The 20621-nt window shown below is 34.0% G+C and overlaps 2 protein-coding genes and 1 long non-coding RNA gene across 8 annotated transcripts in view; 1 reads left to right on the top strand and 2 right to left on the bottom strand.

Annotated features, from left to right (window-relative positions):
* The window catches only part of Cbl (E3 ubiquitin-protein ligase CBL), a 54065-nt gene extending 45636 nt beyond the window's left edge, over positions 1-8429 (top strand). For 2 of the 3 annotated variants that reach the window (XM_087403598.1, XM_011058998.2), the window contains 3 exons: positions 2387-2660; positions 4402-5025; positions 5347-8429. In XM_087403598.1, coding sequence (XP_087259724.1) covers positions 2387-2660; positions 4402-5021 — 894 coding nt within the window. In that variant the 3' untranslated portion in view covers positions 5022-5025; positions 5347-8429. The remainder of the gene's footprint in view (positions 1-2386; positions 2661-4401; positions 5026-5346) is intronic. The other variant, XR_015544288.1, reaches the window with a different exon arrangement.
* LOC147910403 (uncharacterized) lies at positions 743-5470 on the bottom strand. Its single transcript, XR_015544289.1, has 4 exons — positions 5380-5470; positions 5091-5268; positions 1957-2160; positions 743-1836 (listed from the first exon to the last, which is right to left on the bottom strand). It is a non-coding gene; the product is annotated as an uncharacterized LOC147910403 (long non-coding RNA).
* On the bottom strand, positions 7775-17122 carry Pex6 (peroxisomal biogenesis factor 6). 4 transcript variants are annotated; one of them, XM_011058989.2, is made up of 7 exons: positions 16611-17122; positions 16011-16546; positions 14345-14818; positions 13996-14231; positions 13511-13919; positions 12434-12733; positions 7775-12314 (listed from the first exon to the last, which is right to left on the bottom strand). In XM_011058989.2, the coding sequence occupies exons 2-7, from the start codon at positions 16459-16461 to the stop codon at positions 11698-11700; spliced, it is 2487 nt and encodes an 828-aa protein (XP_011057291.1). In that variant the 5' UTR covers positions 16462-16546; positions 16611-17122; the 3' UTR covers positions 7775-11697. The 4 variants fall into 4 exon arrangements, with proteins under 4 accessions (XP_011057291.1, XP_011057292.1, XP_011057293.1 ...); XM_011058990.2 differs by having other exon boundaries at positions 16967-17122; XM_011058991.2 differs by lacking the exon at positions 16611-17122 and adding an exon at positions 14966-15090 and having other exon boundaries at positions 16011-16151.
* Between the last annotated feature and the right edge of the window lie 3499 nt (positions 17123-20621).

Genomic DNA, 20621 nt, shown 5'->3' with positions numbered 1-20621 from the left:
ACAGTCACAAGATCTATTTAAATGTTTATTATCGCATCTTCAAGTGTTGTGACAAACGAATGATTATTTTATAAAGAACGAAACAGCTCTATGACTCATATTTGAAAGAAAAGATATGTACTATTAAGTTTTTAAATGTAGCTTTAAGCGTTCACAATAAAGGACATGAGAAAAAATAATATGCGATGATCAAACAAAGTAGCATACACTGAACAGCCGACTCGAAAAACCAATCACTATCGTTATATATCTTGTTAAGATGTATTGTGTACCTGCTGGCGGTAGAACTCGAATGTAATATCATTATGGAAACGATGATTCGTTTCTAGCGTTATTCTATATTATTTCCTTACGTTAAAATATTAATTTATTATTTATATGTGTACTGTATCAAAAGAAAAAAATAGACAAGAAAGATGATTTCGATATACCAATCGTCGCGCGCTAAATCAAATGCTGTGGTATTACGTACGTTTTTAATGCAAGACATCTGTAAAGTTTTGTAACGCATAATGCATGCAACTGAGGCCATTGCGGTGTAAGCAAAGAATCGATTTGATTCTCTGGCACAATTATTGGCGGATTATCAATTTAGACCTCGTTAAGCTTTATCCGGCTATTTTAGATTGTATTACGATCACGTAGAACTCATTCGTGCTTTAGTTATTAGCGATTCGGTGAGAAGTGTTCGCTGTAATTGCGGAACCTTCTTGTATGTGTACCGCGTAAGATTGGATCAATTCTCATAAACATAACTTTAGTATATGATCACCGAGTAGCGTATTATTCATTGTAAAATATTAGGGACTTCAGAATAATTTTTTTTATAATAAAATTGTATTGCTATTTATTTCGAGTTACTTCTGCACTTCGTGTATGCGCCCTTCGTGATGCAATATCCCTTATGCTAGATTCTCTAGTTTCGTTATTAACTTAAAGTTTCATTATTGGCGATCCCAAGTTGCCTCTCCAGCAATAGGGAGAATCTTCCGGACGAGAATACATAATTTTATTATATCGTTCGCATGATCGTTTACTTTTATTTCATAATGTTATCCACCCACTGGGGTCACATTGCTCTACTACCCGCTGCATGATCCAAACTAATCGGTAATGTACATGTCTGGGAGGAAGTCGTACAACAGTCGTGCGCAATCACAGGTAAGTGACAATATGCATTATGGCCGTTTGCTTCTACGCTTTGTAATTATGCTCATATTTTTTTACTCATGACGTTACTCGCACTTTATTCATGGTTGCATCAAGTAAAAGAGAAGATTGACGGCGTTCGACGACATTTCCACATCGTTCATTCGTGATGAAAAAAACTTTTCCTCTCGCGTGATGATGAGTAACGTCACAGAGGAAGTACTTGTCGTTGAAGTAATGAAATGATTCTTTTTGCGATTTAAATTGTTTCTTGAATGATTACGCGTAAAAGATCTTTTGTTTTGTATCTTCAGACACACATAGCCAGTACTTATACAACTTCTCTTTTTTGCAAGCGGATTATTTTCTTTGTAAAAAGAATTAACGATTCAAATGTTAACATTTTGCAAAAGATAAAAGTATAAATAATTGACCGACCGCTACAGCTTCAAGGCAGCAGATGATTCAACGCTTTATTTGCTTCGACAAGCTCTTCAGAAAGATTTAACTAGAGGAGGTCACCTTGCGGAGAATAATACATTCTTGCATACATTCTTTCTGTTGGAAGTAAAATAGGTGGTATAATTGTCATTTCTCGCTGAATCTCCATAATCATCATGCTTGTTCTTTCACAATTTTTCATATAATGTCTTCTAATTGTAAAAATTGAAATTCCATCTAACGTTGCTGAAAAAAATAAAGCGTTATATGCAGGATGATTTAAAATTGATAATAGAGATAATACAATACTATTACTACAAGAGATTTTGTATATGAAAGTAATTTATAAACATTAAGCAACCTCACCTAAATTGCGTGTTATGTAGATCTGAGACCTTACATTTGTAAAATCCTTCCGATTTTATTCTTCATACGAAAGTCAGTTTTATCTTATCGGCAATTTTCTTTTGTGATATGTAAGATAAAGCATGTACTTTTTGATTGATATTTTCGTACTGATAGTGGTATGATCTAAATTCTGTTGTCTTAGATAATTTGATTCAAAGATATCTGTAAAATATAATTGTAGCGTACTATTAAAATTTTTATATAACAACTTTAAATCGTTGCGTTTATAGTAGAGGTAATTAGGATTGTCAAATTATTTAATTCAGTAACTTATATATATATATATATATATATATAAAACGTATTTTATATATATAAACGTAAGTACTGTCTAAGTCATATAACAAAATTTAGCATTTAACCATTTTTTTTATTGCTAATGTTTTAGGATATAATGGAACTATGCAATGGCAATTGCGGTCTCATATGCGACGACTCGGACGAGGAAGACGATTCTAGTCCCACAAATTCGCCGGTGCCGCCGCGGAGAATTGTTCCAAGTCCGCCTTTACCGCCCAGGAGACCATCGCCGTCGCCCACACCGAACAATCATCTCAGAAACGGACGTCATCTGACAGTACCGAAGGAAAATGCTCCGCCACCACCGTCAGCGGTCACAGTAATATTAAATTATACCGACAACACTCAGCAAAATAATAAAGGTACACAAGATAATTTTTAATGTTTAATCTGTATCGCCTAAAAGTAACGGATCGTAAAAAAAATATTACACCTATAATGAACGATACATTTATCTGAAGTAATTGTGGCGTAATAATTACATATTTTGCTAAACTAAAATACTTTTATAAATACAAGCTTTGTTAAATAATCGCTTCAATATTATTTATAATAACTCAAGATTAATATTACACCCAGATTTTTTAAAAAGTAATAATATAAGTTTAATGGGATAATATGTGGGATAATATGAGTTTTAGCCCGAAAATAATCATCTGGGGTATCTTTATACTTTAATGTCAAAAAATGCGAATTGTTATAAAATATTATTTTGCATGGTTATAATTGTTTAACGTATTTTTTCTTTTTTAATAATTATTTTTTACGAACCTATAAATATATACAACTGCATTGAAAACCCGTAATAAAAAGGCGTTATACTAATAAAAACTTTTATTTTTTAGAAATACTGTCATAATATTTAACTGCTAAAAGTAAAGATTTTCATTAATGTAATGCTATTTTATTTTCGATGAAGATATTTAAAGCTTTTTGTAAAGAATAGTTATTTAAAAAATATATTTCGTTTATCAAAATACTTATTAAAATTATAATATAATAGTTATTGTATTTAAAAAAAAAAATATATATATATATATATACTCAATATTCTGCTTAATATGTTTGGTTCCTACTTTACACATCTTATATATCAGAAAATTTTGATTAAATTCACATAATGTTGCATAATGTTCTCAATACTAATAAATAGGAAAACGATAATAGTATAAATAATAAGAATTTTACTGGACTGTGTCCAGTAAATTCATTTGAAATTCAATAATAAGAAATAGAAGTAATGACCGTAAAGATCAAAATTAAATCTTTAATACTTAAATAATTCAATCTGAATTATTATATATACTCTCTCTCTCTCTCTCTCTCTCTCTCTCTCTCTATATATATATATATATATATAGCGCGCGCGCGCACGCACCCACACACACCCACACCCACCCACACACACACACACACACACACACACACACACACACACACACACATACTTGCATATACATATCATATTTATAATGCTTCGAACTGCGCGTCGAATTGGTTTTCTAGACTTATAAACACAATTAAACTATTGTAAAGATTTTTAATATTGTTTACTGTAGTAATCGCGAATTAAATTGACAAGCAATCTTTAATGCTTAAATAATTCAATCAAAAAATTATAAATAAATATAAATAATGTTTTTCACAATAAATTTATTTATAGTTTTGCAGCATATTAACATCTTTTTAATATGATATCTGATTGAGTATCAAATTAATAAAAATTGCTTGTCAATTTAATTCACGATATTATAGTAGTTCAATTGCGTTTATAAATCCGAAAAACCAATTCGCAATTCGAATGACCACAAATATGATGTAATTGTAGTAATTCAGATTGAATTATTTAAGCATTAAAGATCTAATTTTGTCCGTTACGGCCATTACTTCTATTTCTTATTATTAAATTATATATATGTTGTTAATAACAGTAATTTTAATTGGGGTAGAAAATATTCTAGATGGTCATTTATATTAAAAAAATCAGGTAACTACTTTCGGGTTAAGAATTGTAGAAAAAGTATCAGTTTGTTGCAATATAGGCACAAATCGCGTCAAGTTGTGATCTTCGGAAAGCAAAATAAAAATGTCGAGTGTTTTCAGTTAACACAGAGGCGAGATACGACATGCTGCACCGCGCATCTTCGCCGTCATCAGTGCCGCCGGTACCACCTGTGCCATCAACAACGATGGTGAAGGTTCATCCACGACGTTCCTACGGGAATCACGCAGGCACCCCGCAACGACAATCGCAGCCACCGCCGACATTGCCAGAAAAAGCGTGTCGCGTCACTGCAACCAACTCGACGAGTCAAACTGGAGGTCCAAGTAACAACGTGCCTCCTGTACCGCCGCCCTTGTCGGCACCACGGCCACCGAAGTCTAGCAAGGAGGGTGGCATTCGTCAAGATCATCATTATGAGAACACGATTGTGATCTGCGGCACGAGTCAACATGTTGTAAAGAACATTAACCTGGAAGCGAACAGGACACGTCTCACAGCACTGATGAGAGCGAGGGATGATCCGGGTGGCGGTGGCGGTAGTGGACCGGTAACCAAGCCGGAGTCAGCGGCGTACGAGAATGTCAATGTCGAGCATATCACAAGGCTGACGGCGCTCGGTTTCACGCAGGACGCCGTGATCAGGGCACTCGGAATTACCAGGAACGATCTCGAGATGGCATGTGACATATTGCATGAATTTGCTACGAAATCCTCCTGACCAGGTACAGTTAAACGACATCGCAACAAATGTGCATGTGGCGAATATGAAGTGCTCTGAACGACATACATTCAAGCTGTGAAGAATGAATCTCAAAGAGATTCCTCTTTCTTCTCGGTTTCTCCAGAGTAACCTTAATCGGCTTATTGCTGAATAGCAATCACTTCACTTAGATAATGTAGTTCGAATAAATTAATTTATATCGATGTCGTTCCTCGCGCTTCGTGTGAGATCCTCACGCATTCCTCTAAAATATCAGATTATTACATAATCGAAAATGATTACAATTTGAGAAAATATATATGATTGAATATATTGATCGCAGGGCCGAACACTGAAGTCTCATGACCGACCTTACCTGCTAGACGGTACTTTTGACAGGGAACGCGCGCGAACTTTTGTAAGTCCCACCTCTGATGCGTTCACAGATACATCGCGCGTTCTCACTGAGCGTTTCTTCACGGTTAGTACGTTATCGGCGGTGTTACATTTTACGTTTCAAACTGTGAGTGGAAGAGACACGCTTGCAAGCAAACAGTGAGTGTCGAGTCATCGATGGAGAACCGATGGAGAAACTAGGGATAGGAGAGCTTTTGAAGCATCTTTGAAAACACTGGAACACGTTTCACGGATTTTTCCTCGTTACGTACTGACTTTCGGTCTTCAACCATAAGTTTCAAACGTTTTCGTTTCCTGACGCATAGGAGACTGTTTGTATCGCGTGATTTTGTCATTTGCGTGGCACACGAACGGCAAGATGTAAATAAAGGCGACGATCGACCAAAGACAACTTACGTCTGCCGAAGTATTTCTTTATGAACCACATAGCACGAGCAGAATAACGCGTGTCCCATACTCTCCTTATAGTAATCTCTCTCCTGGGCGTAATTACTACTTCGTTCCTTGATATACTTAAGATAAAGATTAATTATTGCGCACCATGAGATTTTGCTTACACGTACGTATGTACGTACGTCCGAAAGTGCTCCTCGAAAGTCTTCGATCGCTCGTTTTTCACATTTTGTATTATACAGAATATTTCATGCACAACGAACACGCGATTCGAGATGTCGCGTTGTTCCGGAATCGAAAACGTGTTTAGAAATTGCGAAATTATTCAATCGAAGGCAATACAATGTTCTACCGTTTAACCGACGTAACGAGCACGTGTGTGTGTGTGCGCGTGCGCATACACACACACACACACACATTTAAGATATAATTATATATAGAACATCGGTTCGCTAGATTATTTCATTGTATAAATGTATAATGATAGTACTGATCGAAAGTATGTTAGACGAAAAATTCCTGGCATCTAATTTTGTAATCCCTAATCTACCATTCTCTCATTAAATTAAAGTAGTACATACACATACACACACACACACACACACACACACACACACACACACACACACACATCGCTATTTGATGTATATTATGTATAATGTCCTCCACACATGTTAGAGCTGTGTGATTTATACGCACGCAAGATACCTCGGAGAGGATAAAAGCAACAAAATAACGATTCAGATGTATAAAATTGTTAATTCATATTTGTGATTTGTTATTCTAGTTGAAAGAACTACGCCAAGACACGCGTTAGCCTTAGAGAGTAATGCGCACAAGATTTGGCATCTCCTAAATCCGAATCTACGCAGAACTTTTCGTTTTTCGACTCGCAACATACTTACATAACGTATCTATACCGTGTGTGATACTTCTTGCCGGCTTCTCACTGCGTTGAGTATCGGTGCAGAAGGGAGGAAGAAATAAAAAAATCCGTATCGAATTCGAAACCGAACGTAGAAAAGCGACGTACCGATTATCAAAAATTCATAGCTCTCTCGACAACTTCAAGATGAAACGCGTTCCCGCGCGACTCAATCGGAGAGTTACGGATATATTTATTGTAAGAGCGTATATTATGGATTATAATGGAAAATACTCTATAATGGAAAAATAGACTATAATGGAAAATGAGAATAATTACAATAGTATTCAGACGATGATAACGAGGCGTATTTGACGATGACGAGTTGAAATTGTACGGTCGCGTTGAATCGAAAATAGCGCCGTAACACCAAGCGTATTGCTTTATATTCATTTACGTCTTGTGGTAGATTCTCAAGCATAATGCATAATCGTTTTGTTCTGCGATGGGGCAAATCACATGAAGGGCGAGATAGAAGCGATAAGGGACTCCGCACAATAAAAGGACACAGAGAACAGAGAGATAATAAGAATTTCAACCTATCAGAAACCGTATATTCCACAATACACGATTTCTGATAGGTTGAAATTCTTATTCTCTGTTCTCTGTTCCTTGTTTCTGTTATTGTGCGGAGCCCCTAATGCTACTGCGTGGCTCTGCCAAAGCGTTCAGCTTGCAAAAGAGATTTATTGTGATAACAAGATTTGCGTATCAATTTTGAAACGACAATGCAACCGTTCTGCGTCTGTTCCGTGAGACAGTTGCACGACGAAAAGTTATAATTACTACCTCGCGATACCAAAAGTATATGATATAATCGTCTGAAATAATCGTTATAGATGTGTGATCGTTTGTTAAACGCGTTTTACGATCTTTTTGACGCGCGCGCGCACGCATACGCAAAGAGAGGGAGAGAGAGAGAGAGAGAGAGAGAGAGAGAGAGAGGGGAGGGGGAGGGAAGAGTCACAAATCATGTACACATAAACAAGAGACCATACACGTAAAAAATACATATACACATAAACAAGACGAACCATCGTGTAGTATAATTATATATTTATATAATTATTATATATTTAGATATGATATTCGTGCTCTCGTTGAATTTCTTCCTTATTACGGAGATTTCTTTGCGTCGCGCTGTCACAAAAAAGCGGGCACAATTCATTTTGCAAATTCGAGTAACGACCATTGTCGAGAGAATCATTAGCATCATCATGCGATCCTGTGCGACATGAGAACCGATGCACCTGATACTTTTAATCGCTTTCTATTGTGCACTTAATTGCATTAGTTTCAATATCGTTCCACCTCTGAGGAATTTTAGCCTTCATACTTCGCATTCGATGTCCACGCGAATGTATCTAGTAAAATTAGATGTCCTATTTTTCTACATTGCATATTCTGGTCTTCGTGTACTGCATAATATATTGAACGCGCGCGTGAAAAGCGCTCGAGGTATATTTCATAGCGGTGCCTCGAAAAAACGAGACGAGAATTCCGATACTTTTGCGTTTCTTATTGTGCGCTAACATTTGAGGATTTGACATAAATACGCAGAAAAATATTCATTGATACGAAACGAAGATAATACATAACGAGTGTAGATTGACTCCTTCTTCATTTTAATTATTCGCTGTAAAAATTGTTTTACATATTACTCGAAATAAAATAATATGTCGTTTATAACACATGAGTTGTTTTATTCGCGAAATTGTATCTTTTTGCAGGTAAACAATATACACATAAACATTAGATACATCATATTCAGTATACAATGCGAATTATAAGTACATATAACAAATCAAACTAACCAAGACTCCTTATTATCAAAGAACTGGAAAGGATACGGGCAGTAGGAGTCAAGCGCAGAAGACGTCACGCAAATAATATACCTACGAAGTGTGAAACTTCTTTATTCACTAAAACGCGTTTACATGTTTTGGCTCACTTTTGAGCCTTCCTCAGAGACAACATAAATTAACATATATAAAAACTGCGAATAAAAGTTATCCTGTCATGGTGATGTCTCTACATCGCGAATTTAAATGTCGGAATTAAAACCAAAAAGAGTAAAAGAAAAAGGAAAAGAAAAGAAATCAGGAAATATCGTAAAATAGAATATGAAGAGAGAGAGAGCTAATTTATCAAACTTTAATTTAATAACTTTAAGATTATAATTAATTATCCAGTAAATATAAGGATGCTCAACGTGTTCACAGAGCACCATATCACAAATATTATTATAAAAATAATTCAAGAACCAGTTCCTGATAATGTTGGCCAGTCAGTATCAAACACAGTGAGTCACTTTTAGTGATGGAAAATACATAAGCAGAATTTCTCCTTTCGTATAATAGTTTTCTTCGATAAATAGCCCTTTATATTCGTTAGCAATGTTTCTTCATAATATTATCTTCATAAAAACAATTCTTAAGGCAGATACTTATATCGAAAATAGTTTTAAACTTGTTAAGGAACTTGATGGTAGAGAGAGACGTTTGAGTGATGAATTTCAGTTAATGTCACTGGATGTTGTGAGCTTCTTCACTAACGTCTCCACTATGCGATGGACTGTATTAAAGACCATTGGCGATTTAATTCTAAAGATTGTTGTTTACCGGAGAGGAATTCATCAAAGCGGTTCAGTTTGTTTTAGATTCTACTTTTTTTTGTTTTTGATAGGCAGAATTACAGGATATACTCCTATGGGCTCTCCGTTGTCTCCCGTCATCGCGAATCTAGCTATGCGAAAACTGGAACTTTGCCTTTGATTCGGTTTCCGTTGCCTTTTTACTATAGGTTTGTTGACATATTATTGGCAGCACCTGCGTCTTCGGTTAGTTCCATTCTTGATATTTTTAATTCTCAGCATCCTAGGCTACAGTTCATTATAGTAGGGGGTGACAGATTAATTTTTTTGGATATTACAGTGATTAGGGATAATGAGTTAATAGAGTTCAATTGATATCACAAGCCGACTTTTTCGGGTAGATATTTGAATTTTTGGTCACAGTATCCGGTTTCTCAAAAAATAGATACAATCGCGGGATTGGTTGACAGGATAGTTTTGCTTTCGAATCCTAAATTTCACCTTGATAATTTGTGTTTCATTATTAAAGTATTATTAAAGAACGATTACCCATTGAACTTTATATTTGAGAATTAACAATTTGAAGAAAATTATTAATAGCTAGTAATAGGAAGTGTTGTTAATGATAATAGGGTTGAAGTAGTGCAGCCTTCGTGGTTTACTGTTCCTTTCGTTCGTGATATTACTGAGAATTAGATTGAATAACGAGCGTATGAGAATATCGTTTTATAATACTAATAAATAGCGAAAATTCATTAGGATGCATAAAGACCCTTTATGTGCGTGACAAGAAGTCGAATGTTGTTTATAAGATCTCGTGTAAGAGTTGCGATGCAAGTTATGTGGGACAGCTGAGATCAAGAATCACGGAGCATGAGAACTACATCCGATGGAATACATTTACTCGTAATATCATAAAGGAGCATTGGTTACAAGAAGGCTATGATTTCGATTGGGACAACGTTACAATACTGGACGAGGAGACCCTCTACAAGAAGAGATGGATTTCGGAGATGATATTCATCAGAAAACAGATGCACAGGACTCAACTTGCAGACGGATATGGAGGGGTTTCCCTACCTCCTGATCATAGACAAACTATAAAGGCTTGAGTTGTTGTCACATTTAGTCAGTCAGTGTCGTTCGTACGCAGTAATGAGTCTTCTGTTTATCGAGTACTTTCCAATTTTCTTGTTCTTGGAAATGATTAACGCTTTAATGTTACATTTTTCAATAATGTTACATTTTTGTTATCTCGGAAAATTACTAGCTAAACAAAAAGTGACTCATTGTGTCTGATACTGGCCAACATTATCAAGAGTCAGTTCTTGAATTATTTTTATATTTGCGATATAGTGCTCTGTGATCATGGTGAACGTCTTTATATTTGCTGGACAATTAATTATAATCTTAAAGTTGTTTGATAAATTAGTTCTCCATATTCTATTTTGTGATATTTCCTAATTTCTTAATTTTTTTTCTTTTCCTTTTTCTTTCACTCTTTTTGATTTTAATTCCGACTTTTTGGTTTAAATTCTCGATGTAGGGGAGTTCACCATGACAGGATAACTTTTATTCACAGTTTTTATATATAATATGTTAATTTATGTTGTCTCTGAGGAAGGCTCAAAAGTGAACCGAAACTTGTAAGCGCGTTGTAGTGAGTAAAGAAGTTTCATACTTCATAGGTACATTATTTGCGCGACGTCTTCTGCGACTCCTACTGCCCGTAACCTTTCCAGTTCTATGATCTATAAAAATTAAAAACTTTGGCACAAGATAAAATCCATTATAAACGTATTCAAGTATCACCGTAGATAATAATCAATTTGACTGGTTACTCTCTTGAAGAACATTTTTCTCAGAATCTTTCATATCATTTCTTAGAATTTTTATATAAATTTTCTAATTTTTTCTAATTTTTTTTTAAAATAATTTTATTAATAATTCTTTAGAAAATTTCAGATTTTTTAATACAAATTATAACACTTTTCAGAAAATGCCGAGAAAATGCCTATATACTAGCTATTAATATTTTTTAAATTCTTCATACATGAATTCTAAGATTCTAAAAGAGATTTCTAAAATTTCTCATTCTATAATGTCTGATAAAATCTTATAGAATTTGAAAAAGTTCAAGATTTCTTTTTAATTATAGGCTGTGAGAAATTTTAGAATGTTTTCAGAATTTACATATATGAAAAATTTTAAGAAAAGATGTAATCTTTTTCAGTATTTCTAAAAAGTGTTTCACAATTGATAAAATTCTAAAAAAAATTTTCATCAGAGTCATTTAAAATGATGACTCTCGAAAACCGTAAGATAATAATACATTTTATATTATATCTTGAGAAACGAATCCGGAATTACAACGATGATAACTCTACTCGCATTTTATTATATCTTTTGATTTCTTCATCAGTGACTGAAGGCACCAAGTTACAAATAGCGTCCGAAAAATGACGCAATTCCACGATAACATTATCCTTAATTATACCTTCCTCTTCGACGGAATAATTCTTATTGATTCTCTCAGTTTCCTGATGCTTTGCAAGTACCTCGCGTACGGCATTGAGCCACGCGTTAGAAGAGACAGAGTACAAATCTGCACCAGTGACATTATCGGGCAATTGGTCCGCGATTCGTTCCAACTCATATCCGTTTTCTTGGAACATGAATTTACGTGTCTGCGCCTTCAACACGCTGAACTTGGATTCGGGGTCAGAATGGATACCAACGTAGAGCATTTTGTCGAATCTTCCCGGTCGGAGTAGCGCGGGATCTATGAGATCGGGCCTGTTCGTTGCTCCTATGATAAATATACTGCCGGACTCCTCGAGGCCATCCATCTCAGCCAGTAACTGGGAAACCACGCGATCCATTACGCCGCCGCTGTCCCCGCTTCTACCTCGGTTGGGCGCTAACGAATCCAGCTCATCAAAAAAGACGATGCAAGGGGCCGCGGATCGCGCGCGCTTGAAAACTATAGAACAACGAAAATAATGTATTAATTTGAAACTTGATTGGAGCAAATAATTAATTCTTTGTTACATATTTTTATCACAGTGTTTCTATCTTGTGTTTCTTCTAAGCAATACATACTTTGCCTTACGTTCTTCTCGCTCTGACCGACATACATATTTAGCACTTCCGAGCCTTTAATTGACAGAAAGTGCATCTGATACTCCGTCGCCACCGCTTTAGCAAGAAGAGTCTTTCCAGTGCCGGGCGGGCCATATAATAGTAATCCAGATTGTCCGAATCCGAAAGCATTCAACAGAGGCAACTGAATTCTGCGAATAATCTCGTGTTTCAAATCCACCAAACCGCCTATGTCTTCCCAGTGGACTTCTGGTACGTGTGGAGCGCCTTTACTATCGGAGTACATAGACTGCATATATTCTGAAAATATTTTTCTGTTATACTTATTATATTCGCACAAGAAGCAAAATGTTACTTCCAACTTCAGCAAGACCAAATCTTGATCTGTTACATGAAGAAAAAATATAAGGTGTCTATAAAATCTGTTATCTCTATATTTTAGAAACGATTCAAAATTATAAAAAACTGCGAAATACGTGTTCGATCATTTTGAGAGGATACTCTTTTAAAGATCGGGAAGGTTGCCCCTCTTCCCCAGAGGGACCTCAACTTAGGAAGGAAACTCCATTTAAAATTTTTAAATTGGGGCCCCCCGTCTGGGGCATCTCTTTGGGAGAAGGGAGAGATAACTTCCCCGATTCCCTACATATACGTTGCAGAATTCGGTTTCATAATTTCATTTTTTAACTGTATGATCAAATTATCGAATTGTGTTCAATAATTGTTTTGCATTATTGAAAAGAATCCGCATTAGGACCGAAATGTCTATTGATATTAATGTATTAATTAAATAAATTCATTACGCGTAACGTCCTGTGTTCGGCTCTCATAGGCATTATCATTCTTTGATTTATTCTTTGGAATTCTTTTTTAAAATATAAAAGTGGTGACAGACTTTATAAACCCTGTATATTAAAAATATCTAATATAAGAAAAGAACTTAAAATTTAGGAGTAACCGTTTTTTAACCGTTTTTTATATTGTTCAAGAACAGTGAAGATCTTTAAATAAAATATAATAATTGTTCAATAAATATCTCTTTTGATCTTGTTAGAATCGATTGTAAGATAATTGTACCATAAGCTCGATCGAAATCTTCTTGTTTCAGAGTAAGCGTGCATTTCCGATTTGTGTGAGACATTGATTTGCATCGAAATTTGGTTGCATGTAATGACAACGCTAATAGATCCGCGACTTTAAAATCTGAGCAAAGACCAGCCACTTTTGATAGGTCCGCAATAGTTTTTAGATTTCTGTTGAACAGCAGCCAAGATATCAGTTCCGCTCGTTTGTTCTGATTTAAAGATTTCACATGAATCGTTTCGATAAAGAACCGTTGCAATTCTGAAGGTACATCAGTCTCATCCGACGCAGCTACGATAATTAGAGGAAATTTTCGGCGTCTGTTGTATAACGTGGTGATCTCTGTCGAGAAGAAGGATATGATCCTTTCATCTTTTTGGCCCTCGATAGTCTTACCGAATATCTGCGAAAACGTCGCTCATAAGATCGAAAGGAAAAATATAAGATACAATTTAATACAATGTTACTTTTTTACATACTTGAATATTATTTAAATATAGTATACATGGCACGCATTTTTGTGCATTTTGTAATATTATACGAAGCTTAGTTTCGGTCTGCGCCGATGTCAAAGTCTGCACTTCTACAAAGTCAACACCGAGGAAGTTCAATCCCATTCTCTTGGATGTTGCTCGAACTAAATTGTGTTTACCGCAACCCCGTGGTCCCTTCACGAGAAATACCGGTCTTACGTTCAATTGGACATTTGCAAGATCTATACAAAAAAAAAGAAGTAAATATATTGATAGTATTCATCATTATAGTGAACATTATTACTCTTCGTAAATAAAGAAAAAATTAGTTTAAGTAAACGCAAAAATCATTTACCTTTTTTTAAAAATAATGTAATGCAAGATTCTAAATGTTCCAAGGGTTCCATTAGAGCTGACGGATATTTGTGATTTGATGCTGCTCTGTTTTGCTGTAAAAATGCATTGGAAAGTGAACAAACACGTTCCTGAGGGATATAATCGTGGACTTGTGCTTCCTGAATGAGTGTTGATTCTCCACGTACAACGTAACAACTGTTAAGGCTATTGCTGCACCCGTTACGATTTACTTTCAAAGCTTGAACTGTAAAATACATCACTGAGATTCCAGCAAAACCGGACGAATAAAATTGATCTTGGGCATGTTCCTTCGCGTCGATCTTAAATATGTCATTCACGTGTAAAAATCGGGGATGTAAGAAGTAATTTTGTAGCATGACGTCCAGTATTTCGGTCGCGCAATCGCACGGATTGGCGATTAAGGATATTCTCGCCTCAGATGCAAACTCGATCACATCGTCTTCTAATGGTACTGAAAACAAATTGTAGTTTAAAATAGTTATATCATTAACTTACGGGCATCTGACGATTCACGTCGTTCATCTATGTGAGTTTGAGAATCGCGAGGAAAAATATATTTCAATTAGAACGTGAAGAAAATTTAACTCTCAGTACCCACATCTCAAAAAAAGTCCTTATCTATCCACATCCAGTTATTTGTAACTCAGTATTTTCTTTTGCTTGTATATCAGATTGTAGTGCACCGATTTTAACTTTAATTTTTTTTAATCTATTGTTTGAAGACTGAAAAAAAAAATTTTTGAGTTAGAAAGTCTAAAATGTAGCACAGAAGATATTTTGTAATAAGTGAAAAAGGATCGGAAAAAATATCTGAATTATGAAAATCGGGAGGGGAGGGGGGGGAGGTTACGTTAACTGTTTGTGAGTACTGAGGGTTAATAATTGCAAAATAAATATTCTGCTGAATATGGCCATTAAACATTAATTACTAGATCTAATTTGTTCTCTATGTTTACGCTGGAGAAAATTTTCGCTGTTAAATTTACATTTCAGAAAAATATTAATTAATATTAGTTAAAACATTAAATAATACAGGATATTTGGAAATAATCACGAAATATTTCATGGGCGGGTAAAGCGGACTAAACTGAGTCGAAAAGTCCTCTACCATTTTGTAAGTTTCCCCAATAGTTAACGAGATATTTTTCGAGATATCCTTAAAAATAGCCGAATACGCGCGCCCGCCCGGCCTATTACTGTGAAGTGTATACGAGCCTTGCACGACGCACATCCCCGCAAACTATCCCCGCTCCCCACTCCGCGCACCAGCGATCGGTATATATACTTCGCAGTAGTAGGCCGGGCGGGCGCGCGTATTCGGCTATTTTTAAGGATTAATATCTCATTAACTATTGAGAAAATGGTAGAGGACTTTTCGACTCAGATTAGTTTGCTCTGCCATGAAATATTTGACGATTATTTCCAGACACCTTGTATATGGCAGAATTATTTCGAATATTATTTCATATAAAATATATCTTTTTATTACTTCAATATGTTATTTTAATTGCATTTGTGCAAAAGTACAAATGTTAATTTATACGTTACAATGTTATTTTCATTGAATTTGGTAACACCAAAGATGTTTTAAAAGATGTGAACAGTTTAAAACTCAAATAATTTGGTAAGTTGTAAATACTTACATATAAAACACGAGTTGTCCAATTGTTTGCAGCGAAGAGCATTTTGGAGATTGCGTTCCATTGTTTCAGAGATTAGGATAGTATTCTTGCTAATACCTGGCACGGATATAATCATTAATCTGTATTTCGTCATTGACATCATTGAGCAAACATTGAACCAGGGACTTGATAATTTTTTCTGTACATTTGCTATTGCACAAGAATGATAATCAACATATTTGTTCCATGTTATTTCCAAATCGTCCAGCATAAATTTTAAAACTGCATCTGGCAATGTGATCCATTCGAGAGCTTGTCCTAACAATTTTTGGAATCTGCGATGCAGATATTCAAGGAAAATGTAGCTCAGTACATAATGGAAATTTTTTCGCATCGAGGTGTTTGTAATCCCCCTTATGATTCCTTTATAATACAGTAATGCAAACAGCATCCTCTGACGTGTTTTATACATGATTTATACACAGAAATTTTTTTCTCTAAAACTATCTCTAAACTTATAATATCGCTTCATAAATCCTTCGACCAATGGATCGGACCTGAGATTAAGAAATAGGATAATTATTTACAGTAGGGGGTAATTATTTAGAATAGCTACCTTACCTTTGATTTTAATAAAATTAGATTCATTCGACACGTTTTCACTCAAAACGAAAGGATTTGACAGAAAAACGCGGCAGTCATTTTCGTGAATCGAGTTATTAAGTGATAATGTTGGAAATTGTTGAGGTTAAGATATCTGTCATCCCAACTCAATATAGCGCTATGTATACGTTCTGCTTTAAAAATATAGGTAATTATGAAGGAGACAGCCGACCTCACCGATTTAATAATGAAATTAGGCTCCTTCGACGCGTTTTTGTACAAAATGAACAAATGTGGCAGAAAAAAGTGTCGCTCTGTTCCGTGAACGGATATTAAGCGTAAAAATTAACGAATATGGAGGAAATCTGTCGTACCGACACTACCGACTACATGTAGCGCTATTCTTCTCCTTCTTAGTAGTTCCTGTCTTCCCTGTCTATATATTAAACGGAGGCAATATGACCAGATCATGAAGTTGAATTTTACGTCACATTGACAGATTGTTATTGACGTTGTCTTGCAGGTTTCAGCGAAATCAGAAAAAGAAACCTGAGAGGCGCCATGGCGGTCTTTTTCGTGTGACAGGCAAAAGTCATCGTACGCTAGTGACACCAACATCAATTTTATAAATTAATGTGAACTACGTATCACATTTTCGCCACTGTCGATAAAATCGTCTGTGTCGATAAATGGATTTGGTGATCATTCACAAACTGAATAAAGATAATATTAATTTACAAAAAAATATTTCTTTAATCAGATAAGATGTTTTTTTTATAGATTTTTGAATGTTGAAAACGATGCCGCAAGTTAAATTTCACTAGCACGTCAGATTTTCGAAGAAAAGCCATTTTTTATCAAACAATATTATTGTTTATTTATCTCTTTATTCTGTGCATAAAAATATTAATTACATACAATTATCAAATAGTGAATAGTTTACGATATTATAGACATGCAAATCTCTGAACGTCTCAGAATCAGTCTTGCCAAGAAATGAAGAAGAATTTAGTTTATAATATGACAACACGTTTCGAAATGTCAACGTTCTTTTTTTTTTAGAAAAATTACGCTCTACAAATATTCACGAACGATATACATAACTACTCGCTTTCCGTTTATTTAAATTTAGTATCGATAATCTAATACGCTTTAAACATAATATTTTCATAGACATTTAAATTATACTCTACAATATTTTTTATTTTACGTCAAAATGTGCTACAGTGAAAGTATATAATATGTCATTAAATGTTGATTTTTTTATCATTTGATACTACATATAATACGTTTATACATGGGCGGCGACTAGTATGATTAGTATGGTTAGTATGGAGTACACTGAATGATTCAATGTATGGAATTCCATATACTGAATTTCATATCTGTATAACATTTGGTCGGGAAAATTTAGAAATTAGAAATTATAATATAGAAATTACAAACATACGAAAAATGCCACTGCATTGCTTGAAGGATGTAATGTAATTTTTACGTGACAATCCCGAGATCAGAGATCTTATACCAAAATACATAAAATTTATTCGCGTTCTTTTAACGATTCCTACATCAACTTGTTCGAATGAAAAATCATTTTCTTATTTAAGACATTTAAAAAGTTATCTTCGATCGATAATGAAATAAAAACGTAAATCATATTGCGATACAATTATCGAGAATTGGTCGATAAGTTAAATGTGGAAGAGGATTATTAGTAATTTTATTAAAAAAAAATAAAATTAGAGCGTCTACTTTTGCCATGTAGAAAAGATATGTATGAGGAAATATATTTATCCCCTCATCCTTCTCTTCTCTCCCTCAATCATCCTCGGAAACTCCATACACTGAAAAATTTTACTTCGCCGAACCTGCGTTCATATATAGAATAACTTGATTGTATTATGTAAAAAATTATACAATTTTCTTTTAAAAAGTTGACTTTGAAATCTTCAAAAAAAATCTTCATTTCAAAATATACACTATATTAAATTTCCTCCGACGTCATACATCTTTTGTATATAAGAATTTTTTATATTACGTATAACATTACTTCTTCGAAATGCAAACATTTTTAAAATCCTTGATCTTTATATAATAATGAAAAAAAATTAATTCTACTAATAATATTATTTGTGGCTCGTCAAGCTGTACAACTTTTGTCTAGGGCATTATTTTTTACAATCCAAAATAAAAGAGTTTTAGGAGGTAAATTAAAATAGGACACATTACATCTTATATAATATATATTTTATATTCATATAAATATAAAGATATAAATATAGTACGTAATACATAAAAAAAGTATACATATATGTAATATATGTATATACAATTCACTTATACGCACATGTGTACACGCACAATTGATCAAGCTTATGAAACGTTAAGAAATGTCAGATTAGAACGCGGTTCGCCGAGAATCGGGTGGAAGATATTAGGTATATAAAAAGTATCCGCGGTTTTTTGTTCAATTTTTGAATGAAAAAACCGCGAATACTTTTTAAATGACCCAATATTTAGATTTTAATAAAAAAACAAGGATAAATAGCGCTCACTTAATGTGCGTTAAATAAAACGCACCTATAGATATATTTTGATTTTCATTTGTTTTTAGAGTAGCTGAAGTTCACAGTCAACGTTCAGTTGCGATCGCGCACAAAAGAATCGAATTATAATTATTAGAATGTAACGAACAATTACGGATCTCGCAAATTTATTCTTCATACAGAAATGCATGCATGCGCGATCGCAACTGAACGTTGACTGTGAACTTCAGCTACTCTAAAAACAAATGAAAATCAAAATATATCTATAGGTGCGTTTTATTTAACGCACATTAAGTGAGCGCTATTTATCCTTGTTTTTTTATTAAAATCTAAATATTGGGTCATTTAAAAAGTATTCGCGGTTTTTTCATTCAAAAATTGAACAAAAAACCGCGGATACTTTTTATATACCTAATATCTTCCACCCGATTCTCGGCGAACCGCGTTCTAATCTGACATTTCTTAACGTTTCATAAGCTTGATCAATTGTGCGTGTACACATGTGCGTATAAGTGAATTGTATATACATATATTACATATATGTATACTTTTTTTATGTATTACGTACTATATTTATATCTTTATATTTATATGAATATAAAATATATATTATATAAGATGTAATGTGTCCTATTTTAATTTACCTCCTAAAACTCTTTTATTTTGGATTGTAAAAAATAATGCCCTAGACAAAAGTTGTACAGCTTGACGAGCCACAAATAATATTATTAGTAGAATTAATTTTTTTTCATTATTATATAAAGATCAAGGATTTTAAAAAATGTTTGCATTTCGAAGAAGTAATGTTATACGTAATATAAAAAATTCTTATATACAAAAGATGTATGACGTCGGAGGAAATTTAATATAGTGTATATTTTGAAATGAAGATTTTTTTTGAAGATTTCAAAGTCAACTTTTTAAAAGAAAATTGTATAATTTTTTACATAATACAATCAAGTTATTCTATATATGAACGCAGGTTCGGCGAAGTAAAATTTTTCAGTGTATGGAGTTTCCGAGGATGATTGAGGGAGAGAAGAGAAGGATGAGGGGATAAATATATTTCCTCATACATATCTTTTCTACATGGCAAAAGTAGACGCTCTAATTTTATTTTTTTTTAATAAAATTACTAATAATCCTCTTCCACATTTAACTTATCGACCAATTCTCGATAATTGTATCGCAATATGATTTACGTTTTTATTTCATTATCGATCGAAGATAACTTTTTAAATGTCTTAAATAAGAAAATGATTTTTCATTCGAACAAGTTGATGTAGGAATCGTTAAAAGAACGCGAATAAATTTTATGTATTTTGGTATAAGATCTCTGATCTCGGGATTGTCACGTAAAAATTACATTACATCCTTCAAGCAATGCAGTGGCATTTTTCGTATGTTTGTAATTTCTATATTATAATTTCTAATTTCTAAATTTTCCCGACCAAATGTTATACAGATATGAAATTCAGTATAT

Source organism: Acromyrmex echinatior, chromosome 2 (assembly GCF_024713525.1).
Source record: "Acromyrmex echinatior isolate Ae372 chromosome 2, ASM2471352v2, whole genome shotgun sequence".
NCBI lineage: Eukaryota > Metazoa > Arthropoda > Insecta > Hymenoptera > Formicidae > Acromyrmex > Acromyrmex echinatior.
Note: the sequence above shows the minus strand (reverse complement) of the source record. Positions and strands in the feature narration are given on the sequence as shown.